Raw genomic sequence first — 15,197 nt, forward strand, 5'->3', positions numbered from 1 at the left:
ACCAGGTGGCCCCGCCCCTTCTTTAAGAGCTGTCACATGGTGGAGCTGGCAGATGGTGGGAGCCTTTGTCAGGGCAAGGGTTTTTATTTTTTTTATTTTTTTGGGGTCTGTGATAGTGGCAGGCGGCAAGATCTAAACCAGGGGTGACTTTTTTGTATCTCTTTATACAACTGCCTACTGTAATTTTTACACTATACATTGTTTTACATTTTTTTTTTGGTGAATGAGTAGTACCACATTCTCATTCACATGGGGGGGTCCCCTTATTAAAGGGGGCTTCCAGATTCCAATAAGCCTCCACCCGAGGACCCTAACAACCACTGGCCAGGGCTGTGGGGAAGAGACCCTTGTCCCCATACCAGACCTAAGAATATGGCATGGATTTGGGGGGGTGGGGACCCTACGCCATTTTTTTCATTTTTTTTTATGCCTGCCATTCTTTTCACAAGTCACACACAAGTTGCTCCCAAATCGCATCTATGTCATGCAGGTGCAGACTTTCAAACGACTTTTGAGGGTTTACATTGAGGTCTATGAAAATCAGACCAAAGTAGTGCAGGAACTACTTTGAAGTTGCTACAACCTAAAGTTGCACAGATATGAATGGGGTCCGAAGTCGCATTACAAATTGTACAAGTGTGAATGGGAAATAAAACAATCAACAGCCACTACACTCTCTACAATGAAACGCAAAAAAAAAGACAAAATTTACCTAGCATTCTGACTAGGATGACAATACAGTAAAACAAACCCTGGGGTGAAATGTCTGCTCACTCTGCCAGTGAGGGTCCCCAAACTGCCTCCAGGGGTCAGGGGGTGCTACACACAGATAAGTGACACATCCTTGAAGTGGTGGTCGCTGGTGCTAAAAGTTTTTGTGGGGGGGGGGGGGGGGGCGCAAACAAACTGAAAAATTCTGAAAAAAAAACAAAACACATCAATCACAGCCACTGTGCCATCAAATGCTGCCATTGTGCCCCATCAAATATAGCCACTGTGCCCATCTTATGCAGCCACTGTGCCCATCTTATGCAGCCACTATGCCATATCAAATGCAGCCTCACTGTGCCCCATCAAATGCAGCCTCACTGTGCCCCATCAAATGCAGCCTCACTGTGCCCCATCAAATGCAGCCTCACACTTACTTACCTTACAGGCAGCTCTGCTGGGGCCATGCGTTCCACGGGGCTGCAGACGACACTTAAGTAACCTCTTAACTTGAATAACAAAGATCCCGCCCGTAGAAGCTGTTTGGCGCTTTAGAATGCACAACAAAGCAGGTCAAAAGCCTGCAAATGAAGCGCCTCGTCTGCAATCTCGTGATTGCATTGACGTGGTGCTTCCCATAGTGCAATGTGTCTGGTGCGCGAACACAGTGCACTTAAAAAAAAATTGAAGAAAAAAAATGTTTTTTATTAAATGGGCCTTTTAAAAAAATAAATAAAAAATTGTGACTGCTTGGTGCACCTACTATGAACAGGCTGCCACTGTTTGAAGCACACAATTTTATCTTGTTATTTTGACAAAATGTGTTAGTATCAGATGGAATGACCATCTGACCCTTTCAAGGACACAACATCTTGCTTCACTTCCAGAACACACATACATACATACATACATACATACATACATACATACAGAAATACTCTTGGCTTGAGCTCCACCAGAACAGTAATTTTGACCAGGGCCGCTGATAGGGCAGTGCAGCCAGCCCTGTTTTACCGGGCCGGGCCCCCAGCAGCTCCACAAGGGGGCCCGGACAACTTTACAGTTACTTTCTGGCTATTACAAAATAGAGCTTTCTAAACTTCACCACCATTCCCTGCTACTACTTGCTTAGGGAAGGGGGTGTAATTACATTTCCTGGACCCCATCAGGTCATCAGAGAGGCCCAGGAGGTGAGAGCAGTGTTTGGACTATTTCTTGTTTTTCGGGCAGATGTACATAAAACCACACCGCACATTGCTCCGCTTTTTAATTAGTTCCAGCCACCGCTGCTCACTGCCTTCCCTGGAGCAGTGATACTACGATGCTCCGCTCCACCGGCTGCCGAGACATCATGTGCCGGCGGCAGAGACTGATGTGACTTGTGAGGTAACAGGCGGCTCTGTGGCTGACAAGGGAGCAAGAACCCGGACACCGTGGCTGCAGTGCACACAGTGAGTGGAGCACAGAGGATAGAATCCTCACTGTGTAGTGCTTACACATAGCATGGCAAGTTATGATTACTCACATAGGCAGCACAGTCAGCATGTGCTCTGTAATCTGTCACAGTGTGTCATATTGCGGTTGGGTGCTTACTTTGTTATGGCTGTACTGGGTTAGAGTTTGTAACACACAATATAGCCAAAGTCAGAACCCAAAAGCCATTTGACACTGACAGATCCATGACAGAACACATGCTGACTGTGCTGCCTGTGTGATTTTTATAATGCTGGTAAGGACGCAGTGAGATGCTGCTTTACACTTGCATTTGGAGGGCAGTAAACATGTGCCCCCCCAACCAGCCACCGACCACTTCCCTTTAACCACTTCCGGTCCAGCGCCCTACTGGTAAATTGCTGGTTTGGAAGGGTGATATCTTGATTATCGCTACAGCAATGATCAAGATATAATTTTTTAGACCCAGCAAATTTGCACAAGTAATAGTAATCTTAGTGGCTAAGAAGCCCCTCGTATATTTTACAGGCAGTCAGTTGAAGGGGGTTCCACCACCATCCCACCACCACCTTTACTGGGCTCTCTGTGAAATCAGGGGTCCTGTTAAGGATATGAGCAGCAGCATCCAGTTTCTGGGACACAGTGAGGGGAACTGATGTCGTTCCTCCCACTGTGTGACATCAGAAACCAGAAGCAATTACCAGCTTGAACAAGCGTCTGATCAAACCGATCTGGGTTTGATCAGATGCTTTGGAGGCCAGAGGATAGGTATGGGGTCTAATAGACACCAGATCTCTCCATAAAGGGGACCTGTCACTGCCCAATGCTATCACTAGGGATGTTGTTCATTACTTCTGATAGCAATAAAAGTGATACAAAAAAAATTAAAGACACAGTCTCTATCCCCCAGTACTGATAAGCCATAATGATTGTGTGCGCATATGTAAACGGTGACAAATCTGCAGAAGTGAGGGCAGGATTAAAGGGGGCCCCATCAGGTAGGCTGTATGGGGCCCCATGATTTCTAACAGCGGTCCTGATTCTGACATTGGGGATAATACAATGAAAGTTTTAACAGTAAAAACACATTGAAGCAGTCACTATAGACAAAGTGTAATGCCGCGTACACAGACTATGAGGGACTAGGTCCGACGTTCTTTCCGACGGACTTTCGGCGGAGTTCCGACGGACTTTCCGAATGAACGGACTTGGCCACACACAATCACACCAAAGTCAGACGGATTCGAATGTGATGACGTACAACCGGACTAGAATAAGGAAGTTCATAGCCAGTAGCCAATAGCTGCCCTAGCGTCAGTTTTTGTCCGGATTTCTCGGTCCGGCGGAGTTCCGGTGGGAAAATTTAAAACATGTTCTATTTCTAAAGTCCGCCGGATTTTTGGCTAACAAAGGTCTGATGGAGCCCACACATGATCGAATTGTCTGTCGGACTCGTTCCGTCTGACTTTTGCTGTCAAAAAGTCCGGTCATGTGTACGTGGCATAACTGTGTGATTAACAGGGACCAGCTGAATTTTGACCTGTGTGTGTGGACCTCCCTGTTCAACAGAAGTGGATTGTTAAACTATCAAAGGAGTTCTCCTTTATCCCACAAATAATGTCAAAACTTAGCAGAATTTCCAAAAAGCCATATGTTATAGCCTTAATTGCTATTATTTGGGCATACAATCTTAGATAGAATTCTAATATTGTGATGGAAGTTAAAAAAAAAAAAAAAAAATGTATATATTATATATATACCGTATATACTCGAGTATAGGTCGATCCGAATATAAGCCGAGGCCCCTAATTTACCACAAACAAAATGGGAAAACTTATTGACTCGTGTATAAGCCGAGGGTGAGACATGCCTGTCCATCCCTGTGTGTCCATCCACCCCTGTGTGTCCGTCCATCCCTGTGTGTCCGTCCATCCCTGTGTCCTGTGCCTTTGTCCTTCTGCAGCCTGTGTCGATCTGCATGTAAAAACATGCCAGGATCGCCGCACCTCTTCTTGTCTGTGACAGACGGCGGCCATTCCACTGTTCAAAAGCCGTGCCTCCGTCTGTGATAGGCGGAACACTCAATTTCCCAGCAGTCAGTGTTCCGCCTATCACGGACATCCTCTCATCCTCGTCCGTAGTACGAGGATGAGCGGATGTCCGTGATAGGCGGACCACTGACTGCTGGGAAATTGAGTGTTCCGCCTATCACAGACAGGGAGGCGCGGCTTTTGAATTGTGGAATGGCCGCTGTCTGTCTGCTCGACACACTGATCGGGTAGACAGACGGCGGTGACTCGAGTATAAGCCGAGGGGGGCACTTTCAGCCTCAAAAAAGGGGCTGAAAATCTCGGCTTATACTCGAGTATATACGGTATATATATATATATATATATATATATATATATATATATAAAATAAAATATAATTTTTTGGAAATAGTAAAGGAAGGGGATTTGAATGGTGCCAAGACACAAATATAAAAAAACATTCTTTATTTCATTCCAAATGTAAAACTTTGGGGCACACAGTTGCTGCCCAATAGGGCATCATTTAAAAAGACTATGACATACATAACACACACACTCTCCTGTTTACTTGGCGGCCTCTGTAAAAGGAAGTCCCGTCTCCTGGGAAGCCATTGGACCACTGTTTTGTCTATCATAGGAAATTCTCACTGTATATAATCTGTTGGCGCTCGTCCCGCCCCCCTCCCTGTCCCCTCCAGGCTGCAGATGGGCATCAATCAGACTGCACTGATTGCAATGGTGAGGCTGCTGCATTAAAGACAATGGTGAGGCTGCTGCATTGAAGGCAATGGTGAAGCTGCATTGATGTGGACTGATAAGGCTGCATTATTGGCACTTGTGAGGCTGCAGATTGGCACTGACTCTTATTTTGCTTTAAAGTTCCTTATTTAAAATTTCCCTCTTAAAATGAATGTGCGTGTTATATGCCTATGTGTGTCATATGCCGATAAATACGGTATACACACAAATACTGTGCTATTCAAGAATACATGTTTTTAAATTTGGAATGAAATAAAGAATATGTTTTTTTATAATATTTGATGTGTCTTGGCACCATTAAAATCCCCTTCCTTTGCCATTTCCAAAAAATATTATATTTTTGGGATGAAGGGGCCTTTGATCTATGGGTGGTAGTTACATGTTCAAATACAGTTTTAAAAATTGAGTTTCATTAAAATCGAGTTTGTTATCTAGCTTATCCAACAAGGTGTAGTAAAGAACGGGAATGATTAACGAATTTCAGAAATGCAAAGCCACCATATTTAAGTTAAAGAAAAAAAAAAAAACACAATAAAAATAAGTTTTCCTGATTTGCATCCCATTGGTCTATAAATTTAGATGTAATACATTTTTTTTTGTTGAAAAATGTGGCACTACATCAATAGCAATTATATTTGTTATCATTTACTCGGCTAAGGACTAACCACCAAGGATCAAAATGTAATCATACGTGTAACAGCTATACACATAGCTTTAAATAGTTGCAAGATAATGCAGTGTTTACTGTCAGGGCCATCTTTTCCAACATACTAGGAAGGGGTCTAACTAAAATAAATAAATAAAAAAGAAAGAAAATGAAGGATAGGGGGCATCCAATGGAGAGGAAACGACCAAGTCAGGTCTCCAGAGAGAGACATGTATACATATATACATGCATACACATATATTTAAAAAATAAATAAATGAAATATGTTTTTATTGAGTTTACAGATACATGTGCAAAACAATGGACATTAAGTAACCTTGTATAACATCATCCAATATCACTGGCAATAGTCCGTACAAACTATAATAAGCAATGGTAAGATAAGATAAAAGGGTAAGGAGGCAAGAAGGGGAAGGGGGTGAATTCCAAAAGAAACTTAATACAATATTATCCATAGTAAACCCCTTTCTCGCAGATACACATATATACACATCCATACATACACATGCGTATGTACATTAATGTCCAGTAGGTTAAGGTGTGTGACCCAGTGGAAGGTGGGGGGTGCCAGTATCCTTTAACTCATAAAAGATGGAAATATAGGGGATTCAAGAAACTGCACGCACGGGGGCTTTGGTCTGTAAATTTACCATTCACAGTGCCTTGTTTTATCTGTTCTGTTTTTTTTATGTACAAAAACCTCCTGTTGCTTTTACCAGAAAACCACAAAACTTGTAAATTCCTGTAGTGAGCTGATAACACAACCATCTCTACTGGACTGAAATCCCACATAATCCTATGTGCCCAGTACAGATTACCACTGTGAACCTCAGGACACCTCCTCAAGATGTTATGGACTTATGGTGATGAGGAGAAGTTCTGTAGTCCAAACCAGGAACAAGCAGCCTAGGGTTGCAATGATCCACCATAGATAGAGTACAGCGACTGAGCTTTATCATTCCAGGACAGGTATGCCGCGTACACACGGGCGGATTGTATGGCGTACTTAGTCCGTCGAAACACATTTCAGCGGACAATCCGCTCATGTGTGGGCTTCAGCTGACTTTTTCAGCGTGCAGTCCGGAGTACTAAGTATTTCGGTTTTTTCGAAATTCTGTCCGTCGTACTTTGGTTTCAGCGGACAATACGGTCGTCAGTATGCTAGTTCGACGGACTAAGAATGGCGCATGCCCAGAAAGGATTTACACGGCGGAAGGGTGCTTTGCTGTGTCTTGGACTTCCTATTTCTAGTCCCGTCGTACGTGCTGTACACGTCATCGCGCAAGCTTTCGACGGACTGTTTGTGTATCAGTGTGTGGTCAAGTCTGTTCAGTGGAAAGTACGACGGACTGTCCGTCAGATTGTATGACGGACTAAGTACGCCATACAATCCGCCCGTGTGTACGTGGCAGTAGTGTGGTAATGACAGGGTCACCAAGTGAAAATAAAAAGAAAGAAATTGAAGGCAGTTACTGCAACCATAGTCTAGTAAGCAGCAATGCATTACATATTTCTTGGGTTTTCGATATACCTAACTCTAGTCAGAATAAGGTCCCTTACACATGGTGTAGGCTCTGTTTAGATCCCCTGTGGATCAGAGCAGAACAGGCGTATGACAGGTCCGTGTCTGCTCAGTTCTGCTCTATAGGCAGTCGGGTGCAAACAGACTCCACTATCCGTTTACACCCGACTGCCCTCCAATTCGATCCACCTTTATGGAGGGGGACAGATTCCCTTCTGGTTTTTCTTTTCAGTGGACTGGATTGGATTAGAGGTAGCCAAGTGTAAACGGACACAGGTCTGTTTACACTCACCAGTCTGGGGGGGGGGGGGTTAATGGAGGGTTCGAACAAGTCTGCCTGAAAGACTGATAGGTGGACCTGATCGGACCCTTTATGTGAAAGAGGCCTAAAGGCAATTTCTAGCACAATGCTTCTGATACACACAATGGTATCAGACCAGATTTCTTCTTAATGAACCCCCAATTTAAGTTAAACTCCCTACCTAATGACCAAGTCTCACTGCCAGAGGCCCCCCCCCCCCCCCCCCAAACATGCAGCACTATGTGCAATTCTAACCGACACACACCCAATGTTTAAGATTTAATGATGGACTCCAACTAGAGGAATGCTGATATAATACTCTTATGTGACTACTTGTACCAATATTTGGTCAAATGCAACAGTCATCCCTACTGTGAACTTCATTCTCACTTAAAAAAAATAAAATAAAGAATTTCCAATTGGTTTCTGTGTATTACTACAACTTTTCTTAATACATTTTGCCTCAATGAAAAGATAAAATAATTAACTGTCCTAGTTATTAAAAAAAATAGAGAGACATCTTTTAAATTGATTATGTGATTTAAAAATCACACAATTAATAGTAGTACACCAGTCTCATAATAATCTCAACATATAGGATTATACATTGTTACTCATCGGTGATGCAAAATGAGATAGAATCTCACCTTCTTGAAGTCTTACTATTGGAGGGTCATCAGCGGCTAATACTGAGAACAGGCTCAGGATGCAGGCTGCCAGAGCCCAATATATTGCTTCAAATCGCCAACCTAACCCAGTAAAGCAGGAGACATAATGAGACAGGAAAATTAATATGATAACGATCGCTGAGGAAACCTTGACAATAAAAGTAAAGTAAACAATACTGAAATCTACTTCTTCCTCTGGGCTATGTAATTGCAGGAAATCGGGAACTGCTCAGGTGTAATATACATGCTGTTATATTCTCACCCATTGCCTTCTCTGAATATTTTAACCATAGACAGGAAGTCACTATTTATATAAAGATAATAGTCTCCTCCCAGACTGCATCAAAGCAAGAAGGTACAAACCACTGCAATCACAGACTTACAAAGTTCATTATTTACCTATAATGTTTATTACTTTACTCAAGGTTCACGTTACCTGATCTTTTGTCTCTTGCATGTTTGCTGTTTAAATGTATTATCTGCCTTTCTCATCTGCCTCTAACTCTTAGTTTATACTTTGCACCATGGCAGAGGATATTTTTTTAAATAAATATTTCATTACAACTTAAAAAGAGAAATTTTTACATACATTTTAATATAGGATTGAGGAAGACTTTGCTGGATTTGTTTTCCTAAAACATCTGCATGAGCAAACTGTAAAACGTATGCCAATAGCAAGTGCAATTCGTTTTACAGAACGTACAATGTGTTTATATTCCCATTACTCCCTTTTTTAATTTTTTTTTTAGATAAGTAGATATTGGACATGTGCATTCGTTTTTGTCCGAATTTCAGGTATTTTTGTTTTCGTTTTGACAAACGATAACGAAAGCGCAGAATCCGAAAAACGAAAGATCCGACATAAATAAATGCTTTATTTTCGTTTTCGTTGTTACAACAGTTCGATATAGAATAGGAGATTCAACGTGACTGACAATAACAATCTGTGTCTATTGAACCTGTGGTCGAATGTGCCTAACCTTACCTCTATTAGTCCAAGATTACATAGAGAAAATATTCGACAGAGAGAAAAGATTCGACATAGAGAGAAAAGATTCGACACAGAGAGAAAAGATTCGACATAGAGAGAAAAGATTCTGGAATTGGGTGGGGGAAGTAAAATAAAAATAATGATGATGATGAATGTTATTGGCTGATTGTAACCAAAGAGGAGGAGCAGTAAAATAGCTAGAACTAAGTACACACGTACAGCCAACTTACTTTCACTTACGATTGCTAGCAGACACTGAATCATTTCAGAAGACAGTCAATCTTAGCTGGTCCGTTTGAATTGTCACTTGTCAGAGAACCTGAATTATTATTAAGCATAAGCACAGCAGCAGAACAATAGTGAAGCAACGTAGCCTTTTCCTAATGATCTTCTGCTATTGTGTTAGTGTGAGAACCTTATAGTGATACTAGTGTTGCTGTTAGTGTTGTTGTGATAGCCTCAGATGCTGCCTGTGTTGTGAGGGGGATATATTATTATAGAATCTTGTTACCTGTCTGATCAGTGATCGCTATCACCACTTCACCAGTTTCTGTTTGAACGAGTATATAATATATGCAGAAACACTTGTAGATGGCCCAGGAACATCCTCCGATGCCTCCATGTTGCTCTCACAATGGACTGCCGCCATATTCGTTATTATCAGTCACTCACTATCTGACACCTGACACTGTGAGACTTATGCCGCATACACACGATCAAACAATCTGGTGGAAAAGTCCGGCAGACTCAAGTCCGCCGGACAATCCGCCCGTGTGTAGGCTCCGGCGGACTTTTTTTTACCCAAAAGTCCGGCGCACTAAGATTGGAGTTTTGCACACCAATCTGTCCGCCGGACTCGCATTTTGGCGGACAGTACGGCCTTGTGTGTGCCAGTCCGCCGTACTTTTGAAATGAATGGACTTTTCCAGCCCGGAGAAAAGTGCGCTCATTTTGAGCGTGTCTCCAGGTAGCTGGGACCAGCGAAGGAGGCGTTGCTGGCCCCGTCACCTGGTATGGACTTAAAGGGGAATCCCTATGCTGAAAAAACGGCGTGGGGGTCCCCCCTAGGTCAATATCAGGCCCTTATCCGAGCACGCTACCCGGCCAGCCAGGAAAGGGGGTGGGGATGAGCGAGCACCCCCCTTCCTGAGCCATACCAGGCCGCGTGCCCTCAACATGGGGGGTGCCCTGGGGAAGGGGGGGCCATGCGGCCCCCCACCCCAAAGCACCATGTCCCCATGTTGATGAGGACAAGGGCCTCTTCCCGACAACCCTGGCCGTTGGTTGTCGGGGTGTGGCACCCTGATCCCGGCTCCCCCATCTTCTGTTCTTCTCTTCTGGAGATGTTGCCTCGTCGCTGTCTCCAGTCACTATGACAGGACACGCGGCATACGGCGACTTATGTAGTGACATCACCGGATGATGTCCCTGCCCATTATGATGTCACAGTCCCAGAGGATGTAATTTAATTTTAATGTAATTTAATTCTTTTTTTTTTCTTCTTAATTTTTGCTGCAGCATATTCTATATATGCTACAGAAGCGCCACATTACAGGCCGACTAAGGGGACCCCCAGGCACTATATTCAGAAGAATTCTAAATTTAGAGGAACCCAACTTTAACCACTTGAGGACCGCCTCACGTCTATATACGTCGGCAGAATGGCACGGCTGGGCACAAGCACATACAGGTACAGGTACGTTGCCCTTTAAGAGCTCAGCCGTGGGTCGCACGCTCGCCGCTGGTGCACTCGCGACCCAGTCCTGAGTTCCGTGACCGTGGCTGAGGGACCTGCGGACCCGATCGCCGCCGGTGTCCCCCGATCGGGTCACAGAGCTGAAGAACGGGAGAGGCAAGTGTAAACAAACCTCTCCCCGTGCTTCCTAGTGAGCTTGTCACTGATCGTCTGTTCCCTGTCATAGGGAACGACGATCAGTGATGTTACACGCCAAGCCATGCCCCCTACAGTAAAAAACACACATTAGGTCACACTTAACCCCTACACTGCCCCCTAGTGTTAACCCCTTCACTGTCAGTGACATTTTTACAGTAATCAAAGCATTTTTAATCGCACTGATCGCTGTATTAATGCCAATGGCCCCAAAAATGTGTCAAAATTGTCCGACGTGTCCACCATAATGTCGCAGTCACAATAAAAATCTCTGATAGCCGCCATTACTAGTGAAAAAAAAAAAAATTATATTAATAAAAATGCCATACAACTATTCCCTATTTTTGTAGATGCTATAACTTTTTTTTTTTTGAAAATATTTTTATGGAGTTTAAGACAGACAGACAGACAGTCAACAGGTAACAGTAAACATGCCACAGCATTAGGACTAGACCCACGCAGGGGTCAGTGAGTTGCTTCCAACAATATTAATCTACAGCTGTAGCACGTCCACAAGAACAAACAAACAACTAACTTAGTGCTGGGTTGGCTCCCCCTCAATTGAGATAACTAAGGACCAAATTCTTCAGTCGGGCCCCAAGGGACTATAAAAGAAATGAACTAAACCCATAGCAGAGGCTACAATATATAAAAAGTAAATAAAGAAATAAATCGATACTAATCACCTACTGCAACAAAATCACATCCACCCGTAGAGTGGCATTATGTACATGTTCAGTTTGTGGACGCTGTGGAGGCCTCAGCCAGCCACCTGGCCCACACTCTCGCGTATTTTTTGGGGCATCCTCTATTATGGTATGTTTCCTTATAATGTGGTAATACTTTATTGACATGTGTTTTCCACAACAATATTGACGGCGGGGCCTGCTTTTTCCAGCATAGAGTGATCATTTTCCTGGCATAAAAAAGTAGGAGTTCTAACAGAGTTCTGTCCGCTATACTGGGGGCTAACCCCTCTACTAAGCCTAGAAGGCACATCCGCGGGGTTTGGGCTACATCTATTCCCACCACTTCTTGAATTACAGATAGAACCTGTGACCAGTAGTTTTTAATTGCCGGGCAGGACCAGAAGATGTGTATGAAGTCACCCGGATCCCCAGTACATCTCCAACATTCCGAGGACAGGGAGGTTCTCATTTTATGTAATCTATATGCGGTAATATATGCCCGGTGTAGTATTTTGTATTGTATGAGACGTTCTCGAAGTGAGACCAGGATTTTGAAGGGGAAGTCCCACATGTCCTCCCAGTCCTCGGAGTCCAGATCCGGGATGTCCTGAGTCCATTTTTGACGGAACTTTGACAGATCTGGAGAGGAGACCCTAATGAGGTGCGCATAGAGAACCGAAGTCGGCTTCCTGGCGCATTCAAACCTTGTGACCTTTTCCAGAGCGGATTGCACTATTTGCGTGTCATTGGGTAACATTTGGGCTTTAAATGCATGGGATAGCTGCATATATCGGAATACATGCGAGGGGGGTACATTATTGCGAGATACCAGGTGATTGAAGGGGTGTATAGTTGTGCCGGTTGTGAGGTCAGATATGAGTTTAATACCACATTTGGCCCATATTTTGGGGTCTGGTAGTGAGTAGAGATGGGGTAAGGTAGGATTGTTCCATAGGGGGGCGTGTGGGGAGATTGCATTCCGTGGAAACCCCTCAAGTCCCAGTCCTGCCCTCCAGGCCCTTAGAGTCGTGTGCATGGAGGGTGTCAAATCGTAGGGGGCTTTGGGACCCCGCAGGGGTAAATGTGTTAAGGCCTCCACAGAACGGACTACTGCAGCCTCCAGAACCGCCGCAGGGTTGGACGCGTCTGGTACCAGCCACCAAACTACCGTGACCAACTGAGCTGCCAGAAAGTATTTCTGGCAGTCTGGAAACGCCAACCCCCCCGCAGCACCGGACGCATCAGCGTGGACAGTTTAAATCTATGGGGACTGGAGCCCCAGAGGAAGGAGGAGAACATGCGGTTCAGTTTCGTAAAAAATGAGGAAGGTATCCATTGTGGGGAATTACGGAATAGGTAGGTAAATTTAGGTATGATTTTCATCTTAATTAGGTTAATGCGGCCTAATAAGGATAGAGGAAGGTTTTCCCAGGCTTTCAACTTGGCCTTGACTCCTTGGACCACCGTATCTAGGTTAAGGGGGATAAAGCTGGATGCATCTCTCGAGACCCTCACCCCCAGGTACACCATGTCTTCTACCCATTGCAGTTGGAGATCTGGCGGGGCTAGTAGTTTTGCCTCAGGGTCAATAGCTAGTAACTGGGATTTCGTCCCGTTCACCCGCAATCCTGTTATTTTGGAGAAGTCAGTCAGTACTTGCAGCACTCCTCTAAGGGAGGGGTCTGCGTCATTCAGAAAGAGTAGGAGGTCATCGGCGTACAGTGCTACCCTCTCCTCCAGCCACGCTATTTTTAGTCCTTTTATGTGGGGCGAGACCCGCAGTGCCTCCGCCACCGGTTCCATAGCAATGGCGAATGGTGCCGGAGAGAGAGGGCAGCCCTGCCTGGTACCCCTGGACAGTAAGAAGGGAGCAGAGACATCGCCCACCAGTCTGATGGCCGCCTTTGGGGATTTGTATAAGGTTTGTAGCCACCCAATAAAAACCAACGGAAATCCCATCCTCCGCAGAGTTTCCCAAAGATATGGCCACTCGATTGAATCGAATGCCTTTTCGATATCAAAGGAGGCAACCGTTCTAGTGCCCACATTGTCATGTATGGCATGCAGATTGGTGAATAGTCTGCGGAGGTTGATATCCGTCGATTTCTGGGCCATGAACCCAGTCTGGTCTGTGTCTATAATGGAGAGTAGAAGTGGGTTGAGTCTAATGGTAATTAATTTAGATAACATTTTGAAGTCAGTGTTGAGAAGAGCAATGGGTCTGTATGAGGCGCACTGCTTGGGATCTTTATTGGGCTTAAGAATTAGAACAATATGTGCATCTGCCATGGAGGGTGGGAGTGCTCCCCCCTCCAGACACTGGGTATACAGGTCTGCCAGCAGGGGGGGCAGAAGATCCACGTGGGACCGGTAGAACTCAACAGGCAGACCGTCCGGGCCTGGGGCCCTCCCAGTTGCCAACGAGTTAATAATAGCATGTACTTCCTCTGCAGTAATAGGCCTGACCAGATGGGATCTCTCCTCATCTGAGAGCCACCCCAAGGCCAGGGGGTCCAGGAGAGGCGCCATCTCACCCGGATTTACATCTGGAGGGAGCGTGGTACTGTATAGTGTCTGATAGAAGGTCCGAAACTCTCTTAGGATACCCTCCCGGGATGTAATAGATTCCCCAGTAGGAGAAACCAATTCAGGGATCAGGGTCATAGGAGTGTCGTGATGAGACATCATTGCCAGTAGCCTACCATTTCTATCACCCTGCTCAAAGAACCTTTGTTTAGTGTGAAATACCTCCAAATGTGTGACCTCAGTGAGGTGGAGTTGAAGATTCCTTTTGGTGGACTGTAGCCACTCAAAATTGGAAACCGAGGGGTTAGACCCATAGACAGCAGATGCCTCCTCGATCTCCCCCTCCAACCGTGTTGTATTGGCCTGTTGATTTACCTTTACTGCCTTAATTTCTGACATATAGTGCCCTCTGGTGAATGCCTTGAAGGTGTCCCAGACTGTGGGAGGAGAGGATGACCCCGCGTTATGTTCCCAATATTCTCGCAATGTTTGTGGGATTCGCCCTGCTATCTCTTCATGGGAGATCCAGTGGACCCCGAGGCGCCACATGGAGTTGCTGCGCCTTTCTTTCGTCCGCATAGTAATCTTGAGGGGGGAATGATCAGACAGCCCACTAGGCAGGTATGTCGCCTCCACTACGTCAGTTAACATAAGTTGATTTGCAAACGCATAATCAATTCTAGAGGAGGTTTTATATGATGTAGAGAAGCATGAGTAAGCCTTAGTGTGTGGGTGCAGCCATCTCCACACCTCCGTAACCCCTGCCGAGTGTGTCCACCCCAGCAGGTCCCCCCTAGAGGACTGTGATGGCGTGGGCCTATCAAGATCAGGGGAGAGGGTGTTAAAGTCCCCTAGGATTAGCAATTTAGCTGGACAGTATGGGGTAATCCTCTCCAAAATAGTGTACAACACTTCCGGCTTAAAAGGTGGCGGGATAAACACTCCTACTAAAATATATCGTTGTTGCCAGGCCGTGAATACCACAATTACAAA

General features: G+C 44.9%; 1 protein-coding gene across 1 annotated transcript in view; it reads right to left on the reverse strand.

Annotated features, from left to right (window-relative positions):
* Positions 1-14,783, reverse strand: part of LOC143984115 (uncharacterized) — a 33,044-nt gene extending 18,261 nt beyond the window's left edge. Inside the window, exons 1-2 of the mRNA XM_077484429.1 lie at positions 14,213-14,783; positions 8,087-8,332 (exon numbers count right to left, since the gene is read on the reverse strand). Coding sequence (XP_077340555.1) covers positions 8,087-8,332; positions 14,213-14,783 — 817 coding nt within the window. The remainder of the gene's footprint in view (positions 1-8,086; positions 8,333-14,212) is intronic.
* Between the last annotated feature and the right edge of the window lie 414 nt (positions 14,784-15,197).

Source organism: Lithobates pipiens, unplaced genomic scaffold, assembly GCF_037356315.1.
Source record: "Lithobates pipiens isolate NorthernLeopardFrog02 unplaced genomic scaffold, aLitPip1_a1.2 Scaffold_16, whole genome shotgun sequence".
Lineage (NCBI taxonomy): Eukaryota > Metazoa > Chordata > Amphibia > Anura > Ranidae > Lithobates > Lithobates pipiens.